Here is a 20,074-nt window from a genome sequence, read left to right as displayed (position 1 = left end):
TATACATTTGCCTGTGGACCTGACACTCGCTGGCAGGCAACTACAATTATATTACAGAGAAAAAATGAAATTACTTTTTTATCTGCAAGGTGCTGTGCCACCCTATATGAGTTGTGGGCAGTGGGCACAGTGCAGTCTGTGGGCCTGACACTCACTGGCAGGTAACTGCAATTATATTACAGAGGAAAAGTTAAATACATTTTTTATCTGCAAAGTGCAGTGCCACCCTATATGAGTGGTGGGCAGTGAGCACAGTACAGTCTGTGGACCTGACACTCACTGGCAGGCAACTGCAATTATATTACAGAGGAAAAATTAAATTAATTTTTTATCTGTAAGGTGCTGTGCCACCCTATATGAGTGGTGGGCAGTGGGCACAGTACGGTCTGTGGGCCTGACACTCACTGGCAGGCAACTGTAATTATATTACAGAGGAAAAATTAAATTATTTTTTTATCTGCAAGGTGCTGTGCCACCCTATATGAGTGGTGGGCACTGGCAGTGGGCACAGTTCAGTCAGTGGGCCTGACACACACTGGCATGCAACTGCAATTATATTAAAGGGTAAAAATAAAATGACTTTTTTATCTGCAAGGTACTGTGCCACCCGATATGAGTGGTTTGCACACAGTACAGTCTGTATATATATATATAAAAAAATAAATAAAAGCAGACTGATGTACCAGCCCTAAAAAGGGCTTTTTTGGGGTGCTGTCAGGACGCTGTCCTTACAGCAGGAGTGGACACAGAACACTGGCCTAGCTAATGATCTCCCTATTAATTCAGCAGCAGCAGCACTCTCCCTGCTCTAACTAACACTGCAGCTTCAGAATGAATCTAAGATGGATGCTGTCCTTGCTTTTTTATAGGAGGTGGGAGGGTCTGGGAGGGAGGGTATGCTGATTGGCTGTAATGTGTCTGCTGACTGTGAGGTACAGGGTCAAAGTTTGCTCAATGATGATGTATAGGGGGCGGACCGAACATCGCAAATGTTCGCACACCGCGGCGAACGCGAACAAGCGATGTTCGCCGGGAACTGTTCGCCGGCGAATAGTTAGGGACATCTCTAATTGTTGCCTCGGGTGTCCCTGGGTGTACTAGTATGTTTTTATTTTGCATTCGGCCACTAGAGGTCTCTTTTGGCTGTAGTGATATCTGTGCCTGCCGCAGGAACTCGCCACAGTGTTTTGAGTAGTTTCCATGGCAGCCTGTAGCGTATATCAGTGAAGGGGTGATGATATGGCTCCACCCCGCTGACAAAGTCCCGTAGGACGTAACACGTACGGGTGGAGGAGCCACAGTAGATGATGTCACCAACTGCTATCTGACAGAGGATTGGCGCTGCAGTGTATGGATTGTTTGTGTTGCTGTCATTCAAGAGGATCGCTTTGTGAGTGCATATTTTATTAAACCTCATAATCTTTAACTAACAGTGAGCACTTAGATCCTTTTTGTTTCTATGCAAATGGAATTGAGCTGACTTTCAGCAGTGGTGTGTATCTCTTACAATATCTTGCTGAGAGGACAGGAGGTACTGTTTGTCCGGTCACACAGGGAGTTACTTTTCAAAGAGGCTGAGATTGAGTTGAGGGTTTGACAGCTTTCCACTGCTACACCTCATAAATTTCCCTATCCTGGGACAAAAGAGTTTATGACCTGCTGGTAATACAGGGGTCACTGGAGTGAGGCGAGCGCAATAATTGTCCTGTGGGTGAAGGGATCATCACCTGAAGTGGATTTTTTTTCTAGTTTCTTCCCTCACTTATTATATGGAACTGTATCTGTTCAACAAGAAACTTTCGGGCTTTGCTTCTATTGGTGTCTGAGACGCTCCATAATAGTTTTATACAAAAGTATTCTTATTTTTTATCCTATTTATTGCGCTGCGCTGTGCATTATTTTGCATGTTGTTATAGCGCCTTTTTCCATGTGGACTCAGAGCAGTTATCAATAGATATGTGCATAACGAAAAATGTTGTTTTTTTTTTCGTTTAGATTTCTTAGTCCCCGTTCACACTAAGGCGACCTGTGAGGCGACCTGGTCGCCTCACAGGTCGCCGTAGGTCGCCTTCCATAGGGAAGCTGCGGACCCGCTCTAATAGGAGCGACACAAGTCGCTCCGACTTAGAAAAAGGGTCCGGAGCTTCTTTGGGGCGACCCGGAGGCGACCGCCATAGACTTCAATGTTATGAAGTCCGTGGCGGCCGCTCTGAGGTCGGTGCGCGCTGCTCGCACCGCGACCTCGGAGGTCGCCCCCCCAAGTCGGATCGCCCCTATGTGAACGGGGCCTTAATCTAGTTATTTTGTTTCGGTAAAATCTGTTGATTCGTTCAATTCCTATTCGGGATTCATATTCGGAATTCGTTTTATGTCTATATCGAATTCTCTTCCAATTTATTGATTTTTTTCGATTCAAAATGATAAATTTTGAATTGGTCAAATCGAAAACTGTGCGAAGGCCACATGAAATAGCATGGAGGGCCAGATTCGGCCCGCGGGCCTTGTGTTTGACACATGTTGTTTAAAATAAACAGATTAGTGTATGTTTTGTGGTCCTAAAGTGACCTTGTCACTAACTTTGTTAGATAGCAGAGGCTGTCTTCTCCCACACAGACAGGACGCAGGAACATTCCACGTCCTTGGACTGATACTCCTATATACTTCGTTTACCTCTAGCCACGAGCAATACTCACCTACAACAGGGATACCATATCGGCCCATATACCCACAGGGACTGTTTAGGACCAACAGTGGATCATTGTGGTGCCCACGGTCCTGCCATTCACCAGCCATTGTTCATACTGTTCTCCTTCTCAGTGAACTATGTCTAAGTGAGACCAGACACCTCTTTTTCGGCTAAACACCGTTTTAATTGACAGCCCAATTACCCTCACAAAAAGACTCCTCTTGGTACAGTTAGTGCATTGAACTCTGGTTGACCCCTGAAGAAGGATTTCCATACCCGAAACGCGTAGGGTCCTGTCCGGTTCTTTCCACCAATGGTGCCTAGGAGTCTTCTGTACGGATACTGGTCTGTCCTTGCATGCAAGCTTTAAATTCCACATATATCCAGTTGTCTGCTGGATATATACATGTATGTGTATGTAATTTTTTGATTTCTTATGTAATAAAAATTGTAACTTATATACGCTTGTATCTTTTTTTCAGTGTTTTAGTGGCATACATAGTCCCAAACCATTGGGGGTACCCTTTTTGTATTTGTCACTAACTTTAGTTACTGAAACTTGGAGCCTCCTGCAAAAGAGAAAGATGGATACTTACCTTTCTAGTAGGTGGGCACCATTACATTGACACATTTGGGTGTATCAGATGGAGGGTACACTAATGGGTGCTGTAGTTCCTCTTGCTAACCTCTTCATCACTACAGTAGAATGGTAGTAATATGCAAAGCTATTAGCAGTAGATGGAACACTTACATCAGCTGAGATACACATGATTGTTATACGTTTGACCTAAAACAAACGCAGCTCTTCATCAATTACACGTAATCTATCGTTATCTAGTGGTTAAAAAGAAAATGCTTACTAGTAGTGCTGCCTTTTATTTTTACTTTGTGGGTAGCCACTGTCCCCTCCTGAGCAATGCTCTTGATGTGTTTTTTTATTGGTTCTTAGGAAACCTTTTCCTGCCACGAGCTTCCGTCGCAGACTTTTATTCAACTCTGGTTTTAGTATATTATTAGTTTAGTTTATTCATTTTTCTATATTTCTGATTGCAGGGTTTTAGTTCAGCTACATTTAACTACAGAGCATAGTTCACAAGTCTCCAGATCTGCACAGTAGATGTCTGCTCTGCTCCCTGCAATTGGCTGCCTGGCATTGCATGGCTTAGCGAAACATACACTATATTGTCAAAAGTATTGGGACGCCTGCCTTTACACGCACATGAACTTTAATGGCATCCCAGTCTTAGTCCGTAGGATTCAATATTGAGTTGGCCCACCCTTTGCAGCTATAACAGCTTCAGCTCTTCTGGGAAGGCTGTCCACAAGGTTTAGGAGTGTGTCTATGGAAATGTTTGACCATTCTTCCAGGAGCGCATTTATGAGGTCAGGCACTGATGTCGGGCGAGAAGTTCTGGCTCGCAGTCACAGCTCTAATTCATCCCAAAGGTGTTCTGTCAGGTTGAGGTCAGGACTCTGTGCAAGCAGGGCCGGATTAAGAGCATCATGGGCTTGGTGCTGAGGATTTTGAAGGGCCTTAAGGGCCGTGCCTTGCCATGCACCCAGAGAAGGAAGGGTGCAGCCATGCATGCCTAATTCAACATGGGATGCTGTCTCTGAAGCCCATAAACACATCCATGCATCGGCAACTGTCCCTCCTTGTTCGGCATTCGCGCTGTGTGGGGAGGTTCTGAGGGAGCTGCCTGGGGAAGCGAGCATAGAAGCCAGACTTCTGTGTTTACAAGTGACAGAAGAGCGGTAACAGTGAATATGGCCAACCCGGGGCCTATATAAAAGGTAGGGGCCTGAAGCTGCAGCTCCAATAGCCCCTACGTTAATCTGGCCCTGTGTGCAAGCCAAACAAGTTCCTCCACCCCAAACTCACTCATCCATGTCTTTATGGACCTTGCTTTGTGCACTGGTGTGCAGTCATGTTGGAACAGGAAGGGGCCATCCCCAAACTCTTCCCACAAAGTTGGGAGCATGAAATTGTTCAAAACGTCTTGGTATGCTGACACCTTAAGAGTTCCCTTCACTGGAACTAAGGGGCCAAGTCCAACCCCTGAAAAATAACCCCACACCATAATCCCCTCTCCACCAAATGATTTGGACCAGTGCACAAAGGGAAGTCAAAAAAGACATGGCTGAGCGAGTTTGGGGTGGAGGAACTTGACTGGCCTGCACAGAGTCCTGACCTCAATCCGATAGAACCTTTTGGACAAATTAGAGCAGAGACTGTGAGCCAGGCCTTCTTGTCCAACATCAGTGCCTGACCTTACAAATGTGTTTTTAGACGAATGGTCAAACATTCCCATAGACACACTCCTAAACCTCCCAGAAGTGTTGAAGCTGTTAAAGCTGCAAAGGGTGGGCCAACTCAACATTGAACCCTATTGACTAAGACTGGGATGCCATTAATGTTCATATGCGTGTAAAGGCAGGCATCCCAATACTTTTGACAATATAGTGTGTGAATTGGCTGCCTGCTGTGAACTCCAGTGATTACATAAGTGCAGTGCAGTGCAGTGCAGTGCAGCACAGAATCAGTATGTATGCCTCCTAGCTCTGAATTGAACAGGTATGGGAAACCATATGCCTTACTTAAAGTGGTTGTAAACCCTCACATATACCCAGTGAAGTGAGCAGCCTCAGATGATACACAGAGATGAAGCAAATCCTCCTACATAAGTTTTACTTGTACTGTATATGTGCTTTTGTCACGTACCTGATAGGAGAATTGATGAGGTCGGCCTCTCTTATATCTCCTGCCTTGGCCCCACTGAGGATGAGACAGAGGGTGCCGAGGGACAGGGGGAAGAACCTGCAGCAGTGAATGCGACTCCAAGGAGACCATGGAACCAGAGAAGCAGGAACAGCAGTTATGTTTGGAGGACTGGTCCAGACCAAAGGGGCACTCTGCTTATGCTGATAGTTCTGGATAGGCAGCTTGTCAGGATTCCAGAGGCTGGCACATAGCGGTATACAGAGCTAGTGCAGCAGACGGCCAGGCAAGCACTGGAGTAGTACCAAGGGCCAAGATCAGAGGCAGGAACGGAGTCTCAGGAATAGCCGGGGTCGTCAACAGGCGGGCAGGGAGGTACCAAGTCATGTGCAGAGTCAAAGTCAGAAATGGAGCCTGGTGAAAGGTAGGCAGAAAGGCAGAAGCGGAATCCAAAGTCAGGTCAAGAAGATCCCAGGTCAGCAACGGGGAGAACATGCAGGAACAATCAGGATACAGGGCACAGCTGAAGATCTGTCAGCAAAGAAAATGGGAATGGACTGCCTTTAAATAGCCCGTCTGGTGCCAAGAATAATTGTGCTTGTGCACGTTCGCAAATTCTCTCATGCATGCGTGCTCCTGTTAGCCATTCTTCAGGATAATACCCTGCGCATGCGCATATCTATGCACCAGGTGTCTCACAGCAATTCCCTGACAGCTGTCTTCAGCTTTCTAGACAGTTTAGAAAGGGCACCACCTGTTAAGAATTTTCTCTTTCTGATTCACCTGTGAGACGGAAGTTTGTCCATATACTGTGAGACCACTGATTGGAGGAATGGCCTAACCCCCCCCCCCCCCCTACACATAGGAAGAGCTGTGCTGTCAATAGACCAGCTCTCTGCTAATCTATTTATACCACCCACCCCGACACAAAATTCAACCTGGTTTTATCTCAGTTGAAGGAGAACTTGTTAGCAGTTGTCATGATGATAACAAAAGAACAGAGCAGGAGAAAGCCACAGGACTTAGGGCTTTGAAGAGAGATAGGTAAACACTACAGATACATGTGCCCAGGTCAAATTTCATGAATTAGGTTTACATCCATTTTAAGGCATTAACCACTTGCCGACCGCCCACAGTATATTTACTGCGGCAGTCAGCCCCTCACAGGCAAAGTGACGTAGGGATACGTCGCTAGCCTGTGAGGCTCTAGGGGGTGAGCGCGCGCCGCCTTAGGCACGCTCCCGCCCCCGCTCGTTCACGGACCCCCCCGCGCATGTGACCGGTGGACCCGATGTCCGCCGGTCACTCGCGATCGTCCACTGTAAAGGGAGAAAGGCAGGTGGCTAATATAAACAAAGCTGCCTGTCATTCCCCATTCCCCTGTGTAAGAACAGAGATCATACGGTCCTGCTATGCAGGATCATATATCTCTGTTGTTACACAAACAGCCACATCCCTGTACAGTTAGAAGCACGCCCCTAGGGACACACTTAGCCCCTCCTGCTCTAATAAAGTTAGCCCCTTCCCTGCCAGTGTCATTTTTACAGTAACAGTGCATATATATAGCACTGATTACTGTAGTAATGTCACTGGTAACCCCAAAAGTGTCAAAAATGTCAGTCAGGGGTCCGATCTGTCCGCCGCAATGTTGCAGTCCCGCAAAAAAAACGCAAATCGCCGCCATTACTCGTTAAAAAAAAAACAATAAAAATGACAAAAATCTTTCCCTTAGTAAACGCAATAACTTTTGCGCAAACCAATCAAAATACGCTTATTGCAATTTTTTTTACCAAACATATGTAGCATAAAACAAATTGGCCTAAAATGTTAAAACATTTTGATTTTTACATTTTTTTTTGGGGGGGGGGGGGGATTTCATATAAAAAACTGTGAAAAATATTGTTATTTTTGCAAAATTGTCGCTCTTTTTTTGTTTATAGCGCATGATCAAAAAAATCGCACAGGTGATCAAATACCACCAAAAGAAAGCTCTGTTTGTGGGAAAAAAAGGACATCAATTTCATTTGGGTACAGCGTCGCACGACCGCGCAATTGTCCGTTAAATTCACGCAGTGCCGAATCGCAAAATAGGCCCTGGTCAGGAAGGGGGTAAAATCTTCCGGGGCTTAAGTGGTTGAGGTTTGTACACATGGCCCCAAGATTGAAATCGGTTGTTTCAGCAAGAACTGGTCAACTTTCGGCCAGTGTGTACAGCTGTCTGTTCTATAGAAGCTGGTCTCACGACCGGCTTCTGTTTAATGGGAATACTGGAAAACCACCATCAGACCAGCATGGACTGCCAGTGCCAATGAGTATGTTCTGGGGGGGGGGGGGGGATCCCACCTGTGAGAATACAATAGCACAGCTAGTAATAGCACAATAGCAAGTACAAACCAGAGGCCATGGTGCAGTGACTTGACCCCCCCTCCCGCTTCCCCTCTTCCCGGCCTCCTCCTGACCCCCGTTTCAGGGTGAAGCTCCGCTTCAGGTACTCTCTACTCACCGACCGATTTTGGGTTCCCAGCCTGGCCAGCAGGAGGCAGTTGGGGGGAGCTGGGACAGCTTGGTTGGGGTTGGCTGGGGGAGGAGAGTCTCCAGTAGGGCATGGAACTGACCTCTGCTCAGACACAGTTTACAACATCTATGCTGGGGGGAGGCTTGCACTCTGTCCTTGTCTTCAACCTACACTAAGTAGGTCAGCGGCAAAGACTTAACTTCTCTTCACCAGGAATCCTTTAGGCATGTCCTTGGTAGAAGCAGTGCAGCCTTTTTATGGGGCATCAGAGTGGCCCATGGGGAAATTGCCCCCCTGCCCCCTGGCCCAGTCCTCCCCTGCACCGCACTAACATTGCTTGTGTTAGTATGGCGATATCTGAGTATTTTTTTCATTCAGTGAGAAGAATTCATGCAGACTTGGGTTTACACAAAGCAAAGTTCACACTGTCCTGGGCCTGTGATGGCATATAATGGGCTATATTGTGTTCAAAGTAAAATTATCTTGTAGAATCTCATATTCATGAGAATGGTGAATACAAAGGACACATTTTGCAATGTTCAGTAATTCCAGTGAATAAAAATTTGCTAAAACTAAACAAAATATTTGTATTTCAGACTAAATTTGTACCTGCCTCAAGGACCACTTGTAAGATCTCCAACAAAAGACACCTAGACATTGATCCACCTACAGAATCCTTTGAGATGATCTGTGATGATCTAAACACTTGTGAAGATGAATTGACTACTGTGTTCTCTCCCAAAGAAGAAACTTTGACCAATGGAACATTGCAGAACAGCAAGGAGGTGACTGAAGATTAGTCCTAATCTAAAGTTCTGTTTTTTTTTTTTTTTCAGAAAATCACTTCAAATAAGATAGACAAACTTATAGACATGTATTTCTTGAGTTCACCAGAACATGTGATCTAGCCTCTTGCACCTCTTGTATATTTTACTTCTTTTACTATTCTTTATTGTTGACAGCGTATTTGTAATCTTCAAAAAGTTGATATTAGGAGAGCTAATAAGTGATCCCCCAGTCCAATTGCATAGAGATCAACAGAGTGGGATTCCATACATGATATAGTATTGGGGAGTATACACAGCATCACAGACTGGAATTCCAAGTAGTAATAAAATAGTAGTAGGTCATGGGGTCATATCCACTCTCCTTTCCAATTACCATCTGAGCCTGTTACAAGTGTGGGTATGTATGGGGTTCTGCCCCTTCTCCCTCTCCCCCTTTCTCCAATTCATATTATCAGCACTGTGCCAATTTCCTTATATGTTTCTTTTTAGATTTTTACATCTGCTCCTGATGAAGTGGCGATTTGGGCCACGAAACGCGTTGAGATCATGATGTTTTAAATCCTACTACTATTTTATTACTACTTGGAATTCCAGTCTGTGATGCTGTGTATACTTCCCAATACTCTATCATGTATGGAATCCCACTCTGTTGATCTCTATGCAATTGGACTGTGGGATCACTTATTAGCTCTCCTACTATGTAATTTTTTGTCAACATTGTATATGTCATATTGAACTGTATGTACTAATAAATATGCCAATTGTTTCCTGCCAGCCTGGTCACTTCTTTCACTCTAAGTCCCAACCTTCTCTTCTTTTTATCTATTGAACCTGGTTGGAGTCGCACAGCACTCCCACTGTGCGCCTCATTCAAAGTCCCAAACCTCCCCCCTATACATTGTAATCTTCAAGGTCATTTTGAAGTAATTTATGTATTATTTTACTTTAAAAAGATTGTTTATCAAACTTTTTTTTTTTCACAAGAGAAATGTATTACTTTGATGTAAAGATATTAGTTTGCGTTAATATACCATAGGGATGAAGGAATACCTATGGCAATAATGGCTTTCTTTTAGTGTTGAGATTCAAATTTGTGCTGACTTCTGATCTGACCCACATATAAGGAGTTCAAATTCCATTAGATTTTTAAAAATTAAAATTGCATTGGAGTCAAAATGGACCATTCATGAAGGTCACGTTTGGTCCTTTGAGGGATTTTGTCAACCAAATGAAAAGTTAAATTTCCCAAAGCATGTTTTGGGTGTACTTTAATGTTACTTGAGGTTGTGAAGATAAAGAAGTCTGAGGACCCCCAAAACTATGTTTAAGAGAGAAAAAAGAGGGGAAAAAAGGATGGGGTATGATGTAGGAAGAATTTGAAAGGGGGGGCACGGGGGGGAGCAATGCTCATCTAGGCAGATTCCCAGGTTCAGGTAAGACCTAATATTCAGAACTAGTGAGGTCTGTTGTTTGGGACAATAGATAGTAGAGTGTGGTCAATGTCCGCCAACATATAGTGTGAGATCCAGGGCTCCCAAATTTTTATCATCTAATATGGCTGCCATTTCTCATGCACAAGTTAATACAGGATTTAAGCTTCCCAAAAGTCAGCTTTCTCTAAGAACTACGATGGTCTGTTTTGCTGTAGTGAAAATATAAGAAAGTGGACAGAATTCTGACCTGGAACATTCACCTGTTGTTTTATCTAAAATTGCTTCTACCAGGTGTTTACATAGGGGTTTGACCAAGACAGTGTAAATAGGTTGGTAAGTGCAAGACCAGAAACAGTGACTTTATGGGCAGTCCCATCAGATATGTCTAAACATGCCAGCCACCGAGCAATCCCTAAAGCAGCCTTTCTCAACTAGGGTTCCGTGAAACCCTAAGGTTCCTCCAGGGTTGGCCAGAGGCTTCTTGAACTGTGGCTAACTGTCTTTACATCTGATGGGGCCTGCATAGTTTCAGGTCCAAAGTCGCTTGGAAGAGCCAGCGGCATTACTGCAAGGGTGTCATTCTGGCAAGGGTAGCATTATTCAGACTTACCAACGCCAATGTAAGGGACATTTTCTAAATGACCCGTGATGGACTAATCTTACCAGGGGTTCCCTGAGATCTGAAAATTATTTGTTTTTTTTTTTTTTTAAGATTAGGTACATGCCGTGATAGTACAAGTCGCATAGAAATACATAACGGCAGCATATAACAAACAAGTAACAGGTAACAATGTGATACGTATAGGGGGTCGTCCCGGCGCCCCGTCTGAGAATAGAGGGCAAGCACTAAATGTAGGTGTGGCCTAGGTCACAATGCATGGATTGACCCCCAACCAGACCTGAAGAAGGGGTCTCAGCCACAACAAAGATACATATCCAGAGTAGTTGTGCCAGAGGCCGGGTGGGGGGGGGGCTGGCGGGGCTGGGAGGAAATCAGGGTGAGTAGGAGAGGGTCGGGGGGGGGAGGTAATAGCAGGTGCCCGGAGAGAGTCTCGAACCCCCATTGGGGCCCAGGTGGGAATATAGGGCCGGTAATAAGGACGCTAAATCAAGTGAGTACAAGGCTATCGTCAAGGCCTGGCGGCAGGCAATTGTCAATCCAGGGCCTCCAGAGCCGTTCGTATGGGGTCAGTTTGTCCAACAAAATCGCTTCTGTTTTAGCATGTAGCGATCTGAAAATTATTTAAAGAGTTCCTCTGGGGTAAGAATGTTGAGAAAGGCAGCCCTAAAGCAAGCTGTAGGATATCCCAAGATCGCACGAGAGAGACGATAAGGTATCAAATACCACCACACTAACACTTTATAATTCTTTTCAATAGCTAAAACATTGATGGAATCCTGTAGACTTCTATGGGAAGAGAAGCAGTTCTGACTTAAACAAAAGCTCATTACACAACACTTATAGCAGAGTTTCAGTCGTTTTTATGTTTATTAAAAGTCAGCAGCTACAAAAAGTGTAGCTGATGACTTATATTAAACACACATTCACCTGTCCCACGATCCAGCAATGCGTCCGCCCGAACCCTAGGTTCTCTCCCTCGCCTCTCTACGGTGCATGCATCACAAGTGTGGGCACCCGGCTGTGACAGCTTGCGGCTGCACAGCTGGGTGAGAACTGCGCATGCGTGAATTGTGCTGCTCCTCCTTAATGGCTGGGAAATCTTCTGAGACCGGTGACGTGACCCAGAAGATTGCAGGGAAGGAGGGGGAAAGGAGAACTTCCGCTAAAGTGGCCTAGGCATCCCGGGCGGAAGTGGGATCTGGGTACCTGTCAAAACTAGGTACCCACTCCCCCCCCCCCCCCAAAAAAAAAAAATGACATGCCAAATATGGCATGTAAGGGGGTGAGGAGTTCTTAAAGCAGGAACTTCCACTTTTGGGTGAAACTCTGCTTTACGGAAGCAAGATATGTTTCTTTTTTTTTTTTCACTTAAAAAAATTAGCTGGTAATTGGCCTTTGTTTATTGCAATCATGCATTTCCTCTTCTCTATGCTCAATACAATATGTATTCCTTGAATTCTAGGGTGGCTTGTATGTATCTCCATGGTTGTCTATATCTTGTTTGTATTTTTGTGTGCATACAAGGCCATTCTAAAAAAAAAAAAATTACGCTGAAAGCTGAAGTGGTCACAATCTTCTCACACACAGCGTCTCTTCTCTAACACATAGCACTTCTACGCCCCTTGAGTGATAGCTTTTGTTTGTTCAGCTTCCTCTTTTGATTACACCTGAAAAAAGAAAATCTATTTTTGACTCTGACGTGGAAAAAAAATACCTAAAAAGCCACAAATGAGTTCTGTTTAGATGCCTTTTTGTTCTCAGAAGCTAAAGAAAGAGACTGAGGCCCATTGATAAACCAAAGCCAGCAAGCACACAAAGTTTGTCATTAGTTATTGCTTCTAACCATAACCAAAGACCTTTACTTTGACCAAGATTCATATATTCCACCATAGACTCATCAACTGTCTAAGACAGATCACTCAGCTACAGAATGTCCACTCCTTTATTGATTTTATTATTACCATACAGGATTTTTAGAGCGCAAACAGTTTACAAAGCGCTTTACAATGTACAATACAATTTATTACAGCAGGATTCAGAGGGCCCTGCTTGTAGGAGGTTACAATCTAAGAGGGAGGATTAAGAGATACAAAAGGTAACAACTATGAGGGGTGAGCTGATGGAGAAAGTTAACCACTTGCCGTCTGCTCACTCGAGCACTACTGCGGCAAAGTGGTTGGTTATCGTCTGGCGACGTAGACCTACGTCGCCAGACACTCCCCTTTCTCTGCGGCGCGCGCGCGCCGCAGGAGGCTCGCTCCCGCTGTGTTCAGTCACAGCGGGAGTCGGGCCAGGGGAGGATCTTCCCCGATCGTCGGGGAATCGAGTGTGGAGATCCGCCTGCTTGTGTAAACACAAGCGGGCGGATCTCCTATGTGACAGGCAGGGCCAGATTGCAGGGTTCAGCATAGCTGAACATGTGATCTGTCCTTGTGTCACACAGTCACCTCCCCCCACACACGTTAGTAAGCACCAGGCATACATTAACCCCTCCCTCTCCAATAAAATTAACCCCTTCCCTGCCAGTGTCATTTTTACAGTAACAGTGCATATGTATAGCACTGATTACTGTAGTAATGTCACTGGTACCCCCAAAAGTGTCAAAAATGTCAGTCAGGGGTCCGATCTGTCCGCCACAATGTCGCAGTCCCGCAAAAAAAATCGCAGATCGCCGCCATTACTCGTTAAAAAAAAAAAAAAAAACACCAAAAATGACAGAAATCTTTCCCTTAGTTAGTAAACGCAATAACTTTTGCGCAAACCAATCAAAATATGCTTATTGTGATTTTTTTTACCAAACATAGGTAGCAGAAAACAAATTGGCCAAAAATGTTAAAAAAATTTTGATTTTTACATTTTTTGGGGGGGGGGGGGGAATTTCATATAAAAAAATGTGAAAAATATTGTTGTTTTTTCAAAATTGACGCTCTTTTTTTGTTTATAGCGCAAAAAGTAAAAATCGCACAGGTGATCAAATACCACCAAATGAAAGCTCTGTTTGTGGGAAAAAAAGGACGTAAATTTCGTTTGGGTATGGCGTCGCACGACCGCGCAATTGTCAGTTAAAGTCGCACAGTGCCGAATCACAAAAAGTGGCTCAGACGTAAGACAGCAAAATCCTCTAGTGGTAAAGTGGTTAAAATATAGTTGTTAGATGGGGGCAGGGTGCTCCTCTCTGAAAAGAAAGGTTTTCAGGGATTGTCTAGGTATAGAGCAGTAGATAGTCATACAGATTGGGGTAGAGAGTTCCAGAGGATGGGAGAGTTTCGGGAGAAGTCCTAGAGGCAAGCATGGGAGGAGGTAACAAGGGAGCTAGAGAGCAGGAGGTCTTGGGAGGAACGAAAATAATGATTTGGTTGATATTTTGAGACTAGGTTGGTGATGTAGCTGGGGTTGTGGATGGCTTTGTAAGTTATTAGTATTTTGAATTTAATTTGTTGGGTGAGCAGAAGCCAGTGGAGGGATCGACAGAGTGGGGTAGCAGACACTGAGCGGTGGGTAAGATGGTGAGTCTGGCAGCAGAATTCATGATGGACTAAAGGGGATAAAGCCTATGTAAAGGTAAGCCAATGAGGAGGAGATTGCAGTAGTCCAGGCGAAAGATAACCAGGGAGTGAATTAGGAGCTTTGTGGTGTCATTGGTTAAGAAGGGGTGTACTTTAGAGGTGTTGGGGAGGTTGAGGCAGCAGACTTTTGACATTGATTGGATTTAGGGCTGAAAAGGATAGTTCAGAGTCCAGGATTGCACCTAGTACCATGGTATGCGGGGACAGGCGGAGAGTTGAACTGTTGATCTTGACAGACAAGTCTGGGGAAGCGGCAGATGGGGGAGGAAATATTATGCGCTCGGTTTTGGGTAGATTGAGTTTGAGGAAGTGGTGTGACATCCAGATTAATATGTCTGTTAGTATGTTGGTGATGCGTGTGGAGACTGATGGAGTGAGCTAAGGAGTAGAGAGATAGATTTGGGTGTCGTGAGTGTAGAAATGGTACTGGAAGCCATCAGAGGCGTTCCACTGACCCAGGGAGAAGGTATAGATCAAGAATAGGAGAGGACCAAGAGCAGAACCTTGGGGAACCCTGACAGATAAAGGAAGGGGAGAGGAGGAAGTAGAATTGAAGTGAAGTGACACTGAAGGTGTTTGATAGGTAGGATGAGAACCAGTGAAGAGTACAAGTCACGGAGACTAAATTGGTGGAGTTTTATGAGGAGGAGAGAGTGGTCCACCATGTCAAAGGCAGCAGAGAGGTCCAGGAGTAGGAGTCCAGAATAGTGTCCATTGGTTTTAGCCTTTGGTAGATTGCTTGTGAGTTTTAGGAGAGCAGTTTCTGTGGAGTGTTGAGGGCAAAATACAGAGAAGGATCAAGAAGGTTGTTCTCAATATGGTGGTTAGTCAATCAGTTGAAGACCAGACATTCAAGAAGTTTGGAGGAAAAGAGCAAAGAGATGGGGCGTAGGTGGTTAAGATTAGTGGGGTCCAAGGACTAGTGCATGTTTTAGAGAGGGAAGATGACAGAAGAGAGAGTGAGATATTGAAGATGTGAATTAGAGAGTGTAGCATAGAGACAGAGGGTAACCGTAGCATTTGAGAGGGAACAGGGTCCAGGGGGCAGGTGGTTAGGTGGGCTTACGAGAAAAGGTACAGCAACCTCATCTATAGTAATGGGTTTGAATGAGAGAAGTGTTGAGTGTAACTGTGGACATAGGATGTTAGGTGGAGATATGTGTACAGAATGGAGCCCATCAGGAATTGTATCAATCTTATTTTTGAAGTGATTGGCCATCTCCTGGGCAGTGAGTGAGTTAGTGCGTGAAGACAATGAAGGACGAAGTAGAGAGTTGAAAGTAGAGAATAGTTGTTTTGGATGAATGAGAAGGTGTTAATGAAAGTGATAAAATAGCTCTCTTAAAAAAAAAAAAAAAAAAAAATAGGTCTGCTTGGTAGTGAGAAGGCAGGAATTGTATTTTTGGAGGGCAGCTTTATATTGGTCGAAGTCTTTCTGAGACTTACTCTTTTGCCACAGGCGCTCAAGAGCATGCCTACGTTTTTGAGACTTCTAGTGTCATCTGTTTGCCAAGGTTATAGGAGTCAGGGTCTGTTTCTGTGTGTAGTGAGGGGGGGAGCTTGTCTAGTGAGGATGACAGGGAACTGTTGTAAACAGAAGTAGCTAGTTTGCTTTGAAGCAAACCTGCCACGGTAGATAATTAAGGCCTAAATCGATAAAAAATGTGTTTTTGATAGTTTTACTGATGGATGTGGAGACCTTGCTCACAATCACCGTTCCAATTGATCCCAAAGGTGATCAGTAAGGTTAAGGAGGACTCTGTATAGGCTTCTTGAGTTCCTTCTTACCGAACCCATCAACCCATGTCTTTTTGAAGTTGGATTTGTACAGAGGGGCACAGTCATACTGGAACAGAAAAGGCCTTCTCCAGACTCTTACCACAAGGTTGGAAGTACACAATTGATTAACAAAGTCTTTCTCAACTTTTTTCCCCAGGAAACTCCCCAAGGAACTCTTGAAATAATTTTCAGATTTCGGGGAACCCCTGCTAAACCAGGTCACAGGGGTCATTGTTAAAAATACACCCTATATTGGTGATCAGGGGTAAAAAAGCCCCTTTATAGTTGGAGTCAAAATGCCCCTCATTAGAAAGATTATTGGGGGCATTCTACTAAATCTACTACCATTGGTGCCGTTGCTAGAATTATGTAGACACCGTCAAATTGGAGGTCAACCAACCACATCTCAAGGAACCATTAGCAACCTCTGGAGGAACCCTAGTTGAGGATGGTTGGTTTAATGTTTCCTTGTATGTATGTGTGGTAGTATTACCATTACCCTTAAAAGGAGACACTTGAACTCAGAATTTGGAAGGGTGTTCACATAACGTATATAGTATACACATGTACTATAAACAGAAAAACTTGCATTTATCTATGCTTTTGTAGACACAGATAAGGGGTTAATATTGTATGTAACATAGCAATAAAAAAAGAAGAATATATGACATGTGAAATTTTGATTGCAAAAAAAGAAGAAGTGGTGAGGTGCTGCAATAAAAAATGATAGCAATTCCGCCCTGCCCATTTTATCTCTATACTTGTGTTGAATACACATTTTTCAATACAATTGGGTAACTTGTTAAATTACACCTAATCCCATTCACTTAAATCCCATGTGGGTTTAACATTACAAACGTTGTTCCAAAAGTCATTAATAAAATAATTATTTTATTAATAATAACACAATTAACATTGGGCGAGGCATACTTAACAGAATACCACATAACACCTTAATAAACAGACTATAGCAAAAGACCACCTCCCAAAGAGTAATGTTCTCTTAAAACCCAGGGCCCATAGTTTTCCTAAGGGATATTGATCAAAAATATTTCTGTCCCATTTGAAGTAATCCAAACCACGCTCTAAGCGTCCAATAATTGTCTATCACTTTCCTACTAGACACAGGGTGACTTACACATAAGAGGGGCCTGGGGAGCTAAAACAGGATTTTCCTGACCTCTCTAAGGTAAGCTTGGTTCCACGAGCCCCCCGCACAAATCACACCTTTCGGCAGGAGACTAACACAGGAGACCCAAGACGGGTTGACTTTGAAGTTAGTCTGTAGTTCCAGTTCCCCAATGCCAGTACCCACACAGTACCTCAAACCAATTGTCCCGAACAGAGCATTACTCACCCAGCCAACCACTGCCTCTCTCATAGACTCACTCTGTCATGCTGTTGGGGACCTAGGCTTAACTGCCAAGCATCCCTGGGGTATAAAGTTGGAGACCGTAGTCCCGTCCACTTTTGCTAGATGAAAATCCCCCAGTGTTTTTTCTGGGGTTTTGTCAGGGGAGACGGCAGTCCCAACCACTACCACAGTAAATCCATCTTTTGTTAGTTGAGGGCAGAGGCCAGCGTTGCTCTGCCTATTAGCACTTCGGCTGGGGACCTTGCATCATCCGCTCCGGCTAATTGTTGGAGAGGGGGGCCGGGTTCCTCCACTCCCAGACTGTGGATCTGCCACTGGGGAGGAATTACGACCACAATCTCTCCCAAACTGTGTATCTGCCACTGGGGAGAGGAGCTGGTTGCTCCATCTTCAAGACTCCCGGACTCCCGCTGTGGAGTGAGGATGACTTCCTTCGCTCCTGAGTCCCTACTCTGCTGTTGGGGAGTGACCACCAGCTTCTCTCCCAAACTGTGTCGCTGTCGTTGGGGAGATGAGCTGGTTGCTCCATATCTGGCTGCTGGGACTACATTTCTCTGTCACTGTCTCCCAGGTGCACGGATCCTTGCTGCCGAGGGAAGACGGTTTCCTCTGCTCTGGCCAACTGTTGGGGAGGGAGGACAACCACCTCTTCTCCTAAACTGTGGATCTGCCGCTGGGGGGGGGGGGAATGGCTTCCTCCCCTCCTTGCAGCTCTGACTTCCACTGGGGAAGAAGAATCACCTTCTCACCCTGGGCCTCCTGAACTGCCACGGGTGGTGGGCAGAGGTCTGTAGTTCTCTGCCCTGCTGCCAGTGCTTCTGCTGAAGGTTCGCTGGGTTGTTCCTCCTCTGTAGAAAAGTCTTTTAGATCCCTAGTCTATGGAACTGGTGTCTGGGGATAGAGGTTCACCTTCCCTTGTCCCTAGAACGCAGAAGATGTTACCGGTGCAGGGCAGATTCTAGCAGAGCTCCCCTTGTCAGCACTTCAGTTTAAAGTTCAGTAAATGTTACAACCACCAATGAAAAATCAATTAATTCCATGGGCTCTGAGGAAGAGGCTATGCCTCGAAACGCGTCAGTCATCTCATCGGTCATGGACGATTATATGGACTAAACACGGACAATTGAGCAAATCAGCTTGACACGCCTTATGTTTATCTACGTCTGTGAGTAGCCATTTTTTAATGTTACATAAATAAAGCCTTTTATTGAGGATAATGCGCTAGGTCGGTGCGCCCTTTTTTTGTTCTTTTTGCTTGAGGGAAGAAAACCACCTCTTTTCCCACGTCTTTGAACTGCTGCTGGGGAGTGACCGCCAGCTTCTTACGCTGGGCCTCAGGAACTTCTGCGAGTGTAGGGTAGAGGTCTTGAACCCTCTTTCCGGTTGTCAATGCTTGAGCTTTGTGGAGGGAAATCCCTGGAGCTTCCGCTGCCTATTCTGGGGCATGCTGCTGAATGTGTTCTAGCAGTTTCCTGTATACCCTTTCCAGGTGCTGTTCTTTCCTTAGCAAATATTCCAGATCAGGTTTTAAACTCTGAGACCCCTGCAAGACAGAGCATAGCCTCTCTGTATTCTCGCAGGTCCTCAAGAGTAGGTTCCCCTTCATCGCCAAACACAAAAACATCTGTAAGGCTCTCCCACAGCAATCCAGGGCCGTCAAAGTCATATCCCTCTGGAGAGCATTCTGTTGTCTCCCCTAAATATTCCTGCTCTGTGTGCCATTACAGAGCCCTATAATGATTGTCCAGCTCTATCTCCTGCTTGACCAGCATGTCCAACTTGGACACCCATTTCTCCTAGGGCTGCTCTCCTAGGAATGCCATCCGTAACTCCCGTTGGTCACTGGCCCATTGCCCTGGGGTTGGAAAGCACTTGCCCTGGTATATACCAGCAACCTGGAGGGCTCCAGTCCACAGCTCCGCCCGAATCTGCTGCCTGAGCACCAGGTATTGATCCGCAGACAAAGTCCTGGAGTATGCTGAAAGGGCGATCCACAGCACCCTCTTGAACTCTGATGCCAGGTCCATATCTCCGCTGGGACAATGGAAGTCTGCTATCCTGATCATGGATCGCGGTCGAAATTTGGATGTCCCAGACTACAGAAAGCATCCCACTGCTGCCACCAAATGTAACAGATTGGTCTAGCACCTAGCTTCGGTACTTCCGTCAGTATACAGCTTCCTCCAGTCTGGACATAGGAACCAGATATTTTAGCGGACCATACAAGACCAGCTGACAAATAGCTTGTATGAGAATTGGAACACTTTATTGACAACTCACACAGAATATATAGTGCACCAGGTCAGATGAGCCTAATAACATTATCATATGCAAAGGACATTGTTTACAGGATAATTAACATCATTAAGGAACGACCAACATTTACTATAAGCATTAAGCAACTAGCCACCCAGACAATGTTGTGATTAAACAGAGATCTCTAGGTCAGACTTCCCAGCCTGAAGGTCACAACAAAGTACATGCCACAATAGTGTGTTAGCAGACAGAGACAATTGGTCCTAATGAACACAAATAGCAATGAGAGAGGCATACTTAACAGAATAACACCTTAATAAACAGACTATAGCAGG

The 20,074-nt window shown here is 45.0% G+C and overlaps 1 protein-coding gene across 1 annotated transcript in view; it reads left to right on the top strand.

Annotated features, from left to right (window-relative positions):
• The window catches only part of LOC309547940 (uncharacterized protein), a gene marked incomplete at both ends in the record, with an annotated part of 47,569 nt that extends 38,849 nt beyond the window's left edge, over positions 1-8,720 (top strand). The window contains one exon of the mRNA XM_082247938.1: positions 8,517-8,720. Coding sequence (XP_082104064.1) covers positions 8,517-8,720 — 204 coding nt within the window. The remainder of the gene's footprint in view (positions 1-8,516) is intronic.
• Positions 8,721-20,074: the final 11,354 nt, after the last annotated feature.

The sequence above is a fragment of the Pelophylax lessonae genome (genome assembly GCF_965119305.1).
Source record: "Pelophylax lessonae genome assembly, chromosome: 2".
Lineage (NCBI taxonomy): Eukaryota > Metazoa > Chordata > Amphibia > Anura > Ranidae > Pelophylax > Pelophylax lessonae.
This window is presented reverse-complemented; position numbering and strand designations above follow the sequence as displayed.